Source organism: Phocoena sinus, chromosome 20, assembly GCF_008692025.1.
Source record: "Phocoena sinus isolate mPhoSin1 chromosome 20, mPhoSin1.pri, whole genome shotgun sequence".
NCBI classification, from domain to species: Eukaryota; Metazoa; Chordata; class Mammalia; order Artiodactyla; family Phocoenidae; genus Phocoena; species Phocoena sinus.
Genome location: NC_045782.1, coordinates 38,598,922 through 38,607,276, shown reverse-complemented (window position 1 = coordinate 38,607,276; position 8,355 = coordinate 38,598,922). Strand labels below are relative to the sequence as shown.

Genomic DNA, 8,355 nt, shown 5'->3' with positions numbered 1-8,355 from the left:
ACAGAAATCTCTGGCATTCCTATACACTAACAATGAAAAATCAGAAAGAGAAATTAAGGAAACAAGCCCATTTACCATTGCAACAAAAAGAATAAAATACCTAGGAATAAACCTACCTAAGGAGGCAAAAGACCTGTACTCAGAAAACTATAAAACACTGATGAAAGAAATCAAAAATGACATAAACAGATGGAGAAATATACCATGTTCTTGGATTGGAAGAATCAATATTGTGAAAATGACTATACTACCCAAAGCAATCTACAGATTCAATGCAATCACTATCAAACTATCAATGGCATTCTTCACAGGATTCAAACAAAAAATTTTAAATTCGTATAGAAACACAACAGAACTTGAATAGCCAAAGCAATCTTGAGAAAGAAAAATGGAGCTGGAGGAATCAGGCTCCCTGACTTCAAACTATACTACAAAGCTACAGTAATCAAGACAGTATGATACTGGCACAAAAACAGAAATCTAGGTCAATGGTACAGAATAGAAAGCCCAGAGATAAACCCACGCACATATGGTCACCTAATTTATGACAAAGGAAGCAAGAACATACAATGGAGAAAAGACAGCCTCTTCAGTAAGTGGTGCTGGGAAAACTGGACAGCTACATGTAAAAGAATGAAATTAGAACACTCCCTAACACCATACACAAAAATAAACTCAAAATGGATTAAAGACCTAAATGTAAGACCAGGCATTATAAAACTCTTAGAGGAAAACATAGGAAAAACACTCTGACATAATCCACAACAAGATCCTTTTTGACCCACCTCCTAGAGTAATGGAAATAAAAACAAAAATAAACAAATGGGATCTAATGAAACTTAAAAGCTTTTGCACAGCAAAGGAAACCTTAAGCAAAATGAAAAGACAGCCCTCAGAATGGGAGAAAATAGTTGCAAGCGAAGCAACTGACAGAGGATTAATCTCTAAAATATACAAACAGCTCACGCAGCTCAGTATCAAAGAAACAAACAATTCAATTAAAAAGTGGGCGGAAGACCTAAATAGACATGTCACCAAAGAAGACATACAGATGGCCAGGAGGCACATGAAAAGATGCTCAACATCACTAATTATTAGCGAAATGCAAATCAAAAGTACAGTGAGGTATATCACCTTACACCTGTCAGAACGGCCATTATCAAAAAGTCTAGAAACAATAAAGGCTGGAAAGGGTGTGGTGAAAAGGGAACGCTCCTGCACTGTTGGTGAGAATGTAAATTGATACAACCACTATGGAGAACAGTATGAAGTTTCCTTAAACTACTAAAAATAGAACTACCATATGACCCAGTGATCCCACTACTGGGCATATACCCTGAGAAAACCATGATTCAAAAACAGACATGTATCACAATGTTCATTGCAGCACTGTTTACAGTAGCCAGGACATGGAGCCAACCTAAACGCCCGTCGACAGATGAATGGATAAAGAAGATGTGGCACACATATACAATGGAATATTACTCAGCCATAAAAAGAAATGAAACTGAGTTATTTGTAGTGAGGTGGTTGGATGTAAAGTCTGTCATACAGAGTGAAGTAAGTCAGAAAGAGAAAAACAAATACCATATGCTGACACATATATATGGAATCTAAGAAAAAGAGAAAAAATGGTACTGATGACCTAGGGGCAGGGCAGTAATAAAGACATAGACATAGAGAATGGACTTGAGGACAAAGGGTGGGAGGGGGAAGCTGGGGCATCGACATATATACAATGGAACATTACTCAGCCATAATAAGAAACGAAATTGAGTTATTTGCAGTGAGATGATTGGATGTAAAGTCTGTCATACAGAGTGAAGTAAGTCAGAAAGAGAAAAACAAATACCATATGCTAACACATATATATGGAATCTAAAAAGAAAAAAAAAAGGTACTGATGAACCTAGGGGCAGGGCAGGAATAAAGACATAGACATAGAGAATGGACTTGAGGACATGGGGTGGGGGCGGGGGAAGCTGGGGCAAAGTGAGAGTAGCATCGACATATGTACACTGCTGAGTGTAAAATAGCTAGCTAGTGGGAAGCAGCAGCATAGCACAGGGAGATCAGCTCGGTGCTTTGTGAGCACCTAGAGGGGTGGGATAGGGAGGGTGGGAGGGAGGCTCAAGAGGGAGGGGATATGGGGATGTATATATGCATGTGGCTGATTCACTTTGTTGTACAACAGAAACTAACACAGTAGTGTGAAGCAATTATACTCCGATAAAGATCTATTTTTAAAAAGTGATTCATATAAAAATTTTTTTTAATAAAATAAAATAAATTTAGGGCATTCCCTGGCCGTCCAGTGGTTAGGACCCTGTGCTTCCACTGCTGGGGGCACGGGTTCAATCCCTGGTCAGGGAACTAAGATCCCATATGCCCTGTGGCACAGCCAAAAAAATAATAATAAATAAATTTTAAAAGAAGTGACTCAGCTCCCCTTCTCCAGTTATCAAAGAAATCAACATTATCTCTTCATTTCTTAGGATTTGATTCTAAAGAAGGAAATTGGTGTCATTATATCAGAGTCAAATTCAATCAGAAAGAAAAGCATCTTTGTAGCACAGTCATCTAAAATCACAAACTTCAACAACCTTAGAAATACGCTGATTGAAGTAATCACAGAGAAGGACAATTAAGTAAATCTGAAACAAATGCTGATGCTAAAGGTCATTTCAACTTTAAGAGAACAATATGAACAGAAAGTCACAAGTTTGACGGGAAATTTCCATTCTGGTCCTAGTAAGTATTTTAATTACATCTGTGAATCCGGGGATGTGCTCTGCAAGTGGGAAATCAAGAAGCAAATTTAACAGAATTGCTCTTTCAGAAAAGAATTATCACTCATCAAAACCTCTGAAAGATTAAAACTATAATTCTGAAAAATAGGTTTTTTTGCTTTGGTCCACCTTTTTTTTTTCTTTTTTTCTTGATATAGTAAATGCCCTGAGGCTCTGACCCAGCTTCAGAAAAAAAAGCCAGTAGAGTGGATTCGGGAGGAAAAAAGAATATATCCAATCGAGGATGAGCAAAAGGGTAAGAGGAATTAAGAACGGACATGGAAAAGGAACACCCTAAAAGTATGTATATGAGGGCCAAAAAGGCAGCTTGCAAATAGGATGTTCCCGATCTCCTCTCCTCACCTGGACAAACCAGTCCTTTGCAGGAACACCATGTCTTGCTCATCTCGCGTGTCCTCCTCCAGGGCTGGTGGCAGCAGCTTCAGCAGCGGAAGCAGATGCAGTCTGGGGGGAGGCTCTGCCCGGGGATTCTGAGGAGGGGCCGGCAGCCGTGGCCTGAATGGGGGTTCCAGCAAGGGCTTTGGAGGCAGCTTTGGAGGGAGTTTTGGTAGTTGCTCAATAGGGGGCGGTTTGGGAGGAGCTTCAGGCTCTGGGATTGGCTTTGGTGGAGGGGCTGGATTTGGCGGGGGGGTGCTAGCGGAGGCTTCTACAGCTATGGTGGTGGTATGGGTGGTGGTGTTGGCCATGGGGGGCTTTTCTCTGGAGATGAAAAGCAAACCATGCAGAACCTCAGTGACTGGCTGGCCAATTACCTAGACAAAGTCCCCTGGAGGAGGCTGATCTGGAGAACAAAATCAAGGAGTGGTATGACAAATTTGGGTCCGGGTCTGGAGTTGGTGGAGCTGGAAGAGATTACAGCAAATACTATCCAATCATTGAAGATCTCAGGAATCAGGTAAGACACTAGCCATGTCTGAATTTCTATTACTTCTGTAGCTTTCCCATTTAATCAGATCATGGACCATGATGGTGAATTTAAATCAAGGAATTATTTGAAAACATATCTGTTTTGTTGTATATGTAAAATGGGACTTGGTGTGCTTTAACTATGACAGTACTGTATACACGACATCCAACCACATTAATTTTGTTTGCATCTTACATTTGAGTATTTCTACATAAGAGTAAAATTTATACAATGCCAGGTAGCTGATTAACATAAGAGTGATGGCTATGAGTTGACACAAGCTTCATCTAATTATTTTGTGATTAATTCTGGCAGGTTGATGTATTTTAGTGTCTTGCTAGATTTAAATCGTCTTACAACTATTTTTCTTCCTAGAAAGTCTGGTGCAAATATTGTATGAGAATGTGGTGGAATCTAAAATGTTTAACCACGGTTGTATGGGACGTATATTTTTAAAGACTTTTTTGGAAGTGGAATTCATGTTTCACACTGTTTCTGAAAGAGCCCATAGAGCAACTGATCTTCCAAAGCATCAGAAATATTCAGAGAATTGTGTTCTGTAAAGCAATGTTCCATACCCATTCCAATAAATGTGCAAGTTGTTAATTTTCGCAGAAAGATGTCTAAATACATTAGGATTACCAATGCAGTGTCATTACTAAGCACATTTTCAAAGCAATTCACCTTTAAAAGCTAACTCAGGAGACATCTACTCTCACAGGTGGGCATGTAGACACAGGTAAAAAGCATCCATGATTTATTCACTATTATTGTCTTTTCTAGATCCTTACTGCCACTATTGAAAATGCTGGGATTGTTCTGCAAATTGACAATGCCAGACTGACTGCGGATGACTTCAGACTGAAGTAAGAAAAATGAAGACTTGAAAACAAACGTCCTAAGGGAAATAAAATTCAATCCCTTGGCTTAGTTTACTCTAAATTTTAAAGAAACCTTTTAGGGGATCAAGACCTGAATTCACAAACATCCCGAGGGTACATTTCAAAAACCATCATTGCACCAACAAGAAAAGAAAGGCAGCTTCAGGATGAAATTTTTGTTATCAAAAATATTGGCCATCAATAGAATTAATGTAAGGCTCAGATTTTTCTTTACGAGGGAAAAACCCCTAAGAGAAAACTTAGCCTTCAATGATCAGATTGCTCAGGGGAGAAAATATTTTCTTGAATATGGAAGGATGGACTGTACTCTTTGAAATGGGCTGTACTGTACCCTTCCAGATACAAGAACGAGCTGCATCTCCGGCAGACCGTGGAGGCTGACATCAATGGCCTGCAGAAAGTGCTGGATGACCTGACCGTGACTCGCTCTGACTTGGAGAAGCAGATTGAGAGCCTCACAGAGGAGCTGGCCTACCTGAAGAAGAACCACCAGGAGGTAGGAACACGGTCCACGATTGAATGACTGGCCTACAGAGATTCCCCCACATCCATTCTATGACAGTAAATTCCATCTGGATGGATTTCCAACTTCTATAACCGGGGGAGAAAAGTAATGATGAGAAAATTATATGTGAATTTGTTGGGTTCTTTTTTTCCCCTTCAGTGTGCTAGCTTCAACGTTTTGTTGGCTTAAGCACATTTTAGGAAGTCATTGCTTTTCAGTTTTCATCACTCTGGTCTATTTTCCCTTCATGCTAGGAAATGAAGAGGATGCAACGAAGCTCCGGAGGGGATGTGACCGTAGAACTGAACCCAGGGACGGACCTGACTAAGTTACTGAATGACATGAGGGCACAGTATGAGGACCTGGCTGAGCAGAACCACTGCGAGGCTGAAGAGCAGTTCAACGAGCAGGTAGATCACCACCCTGAGCCTCCGAGCCCTGCCCGCAGCCACATACATACACACACACACACACACACACACACACACACACACACACACACGCCACTTCCACTCATCTCATCGGCCTCATCTCATCATCAGCCTGCAACGAGACTGCATTTTTTTTGTATTTAGAGCGCATCTCTGCAAGCACAGATCTCTACCGATGCTGATGCCAGGCCAGCCAGTTCCACCAAGAATGAGACCACAGAACTGAAACGCACTCTGCAAGCCCTGGAAATTGAGCTGCAGTCCCAACTGGCCATGGTTTGTGCAAAGGGCTTTTCAAAACTCTCCAGTGGAGCAATTCGGTTTTCTTTGCCAAGATGTTCCACTTGGCACATAATAAATGCAGGATTAGGGAGGACTGTATTGTGGTTGTTGAAAGCATGAGACATTCCAGTTAAAAGTAATATATCTATTTCCATAAAAGATTTCGTTTTAAAAAAGTAATGGCAACAAAAATTAAGGAAGCAATGATAGAGCAATAGAGCTTGTAACTCATGGAAAGTGCATTTCTCCTAGTATCTTATAAAATGTATTTTTTTAATCATCCAATGATTTATTTTCATCATGAAATTTTTATTTGCTTTTTCCCTTAGAAAAGCTCCCTGGAGAGATCAGCTCAATGCTTTGTGACTGCCTGGAGGGGTGGGATAGGGAGGGTGGGAGGGCGACGCAAGAGGGAAGAGATATGGGGACATATATGTATGTGTAACTGATTCACTTTGTTATAAAGCAGAAACTAACACACCACTGTAAAGCAATTATACTCCAATAAAGATGTTAAAAAAAGAAAAGAAAAGAAAAGAAAAGCTCCCTGGAAGGAACCTTGGCTGACACGGAGGCTGGCTACATGGCACAGCTGTCACAAATTCAGATGCAGATCAGCGGCCTGGAGGAGCAGATCTGCCAGATCTGGGGTGAGACTGACGCCAGAACACAGAGTATGAGCAGCTGCTGGACATCAAGACCCGCCTGGAGATGGAGATTGATCCCTACCACTGCCTGCTTGATGGAGAAGGAGGGCAAATGAAAGTCAGGAACATGCTAAACGCAGACGTTGGTGTATTTACATTATGAAACCAAAAAGGGGCTTGGGGACCAGACTTGTATTTATAAAGTAAAAGAGTCCAATCAAATGACAGCTGCCTTCATGGGAAAGAGCCCTCTGCGTGGAGGGTTTCTCCTGCCTTTGCAAACGGCAAAGGAAAACAATTCTTTTTTTCTCCAGTGGTTCTGGTTTTGAAGGATCTGATTTTAGAAACTCGGGATCAGAAACACGGGGTCCAGAAACACCGGATCCAGGGATTCATCCATGTCTAGTGACTCAAGATCTGGAAGCTGTTCTGTCCAAGGAAGAGGTAGATATTTTTTTCATGTTCCTGATAATTTTATAATTGAAACGTAAAGGCACGCATTGCTCGTCATATAAAAAGTGTATACTAGTGTTCACGTCCTCTTACCCAGACAGAACATACTCAGTGAATGCATTTGGATTTCTCTTGACGTATGTTTCTGTGACAGTTTCCAGACTGACATTGTGATTCTTTGATTTTCAGATCCAAGCTAGACTAGAGTGACTAAAGACCATCGTAGAGGCGGTGGTGGATGACAAAGTTGTCTCAAGTCAGCAACGTTTCTGCGGTGAAACTTAAATAGGCAATTTCCAGATCAACAAGAGTGTCCTTCAGAGAAAACAGTCTAAAAGACACGAACGAAGAAGTTGCATCAATCTAGCCATCTTTCCGGCTAACTTCGGGAAAAAGTTTCCATACAGAAATAGATGACTAACCAATTTTTCTGCATCTTTTTCTTTTCTTATTAGAATTCTCTTGAAAAAGTTGAAATGACGGCTTTGCTGTAATTGTTTCTATGCTTCAATACATTTACTTTTGCAAGTCAACTAAATTATTTCTGAATATTTTTAAAGAAATGCAATATTTTACCCAGAAATGAAGCTCTAGATTATGATCTAGCTGCATTATCGTTACAAATAATAATGTACGTCACTGAACTGACTATTTCATGAGATAAAAAGAAACATAAGGGACTTCCCTGGTGGTCCAGCGGGTAAGACTCTGCTCTCCCAGCGCAGGGAGCCCAGGTTCAGATCCCTGGTCAGGGAACTAGATCCCACATGCTGTAACTGAGACCCAGTGCAGCCAAAATTAATTAATTGGTTAATTTTTAAAAAAGAAACATAAGATATACCTCCTACTTCAAGAAGCTTACATTTTAGATGGAGAGGAAAGCTAAAAACACAAAGAAGATAGCAGACGATACAGGATGTTAACAGTGGAGGGCTTGATTCCACAGTATCTACCAGAAGTGCCCCAGGAATCTGACCAGAAGTGCATGTTTGCAGAGCTTTTAGGAGACTGGTCAAAATAAAAGTCTTGGGAAAGAAGATGGGATATGTGATGTGGTGCCAGATTTCCGAAAACCTTGAAAGTCCCAAAGGGAATAGATGCTCAGATATTTGCTCCCTTGTCAAATCTAGCCACACCTCTAACCAAAACGTGTCACTCAGCCAAGCTGGTGTTTCCTATTCCCACTCTCCATTGCTGAAGTCTTTTACCCCATGGGTGGTCCACAGAGCTCTGTCTTGTCTTGCTTGGGAAACAAAGCCTGTTAAAGTAGGGTAGGGGGTGGTATAGGTCAGTCTCAGGAAGAAACAGGCAAAGGAAAGGACTTTCCACTCAAGGAATTTAATATGACCAGACCACAAATTAGATCATCAATCCCACAAGCCAGTCCTTAAGAAAAGGACATGGGACTTGGCATAAAA

At 40.8% G+C, this 8,355-nt stretch overlaps 1 protein-coding gene across 1 annotated transcript; it reads left to right on the top strand.

Annotated features, from left to right (window-relative positions):
• The first annotated feature begins 3,182 nt into the window (after positions 1 to 3,182).
• KRT24 (keratin 24) lies at positions 3,183 to 7,226 on the top strand. Its single transcript, XM_032616542.1, is given in 14 exon segments — positions 3,183 to 3,432; positions 3,435 to 3,572; positions 3,575 to 3,705; positions 4,501 to 4,583; positions 4,959 to 5,115; positions 5,379 to 5,534; positions 5,700 to 5,831; positions 6,376 to 6,496; positions 6,499 to 6,592; positions 6,799 to 6,847; positions 6,850 to 6,928; positions 7,127 to 7,149; positions 7,151 to 7,185; positions 7,187 to 7,226. Coding segments are annotated over 14 exon segments (1,488 nt in total).
• The last annotated feature ends 1,129 nt before the right edge of the window (positions 7,227 to 8,355 follow it).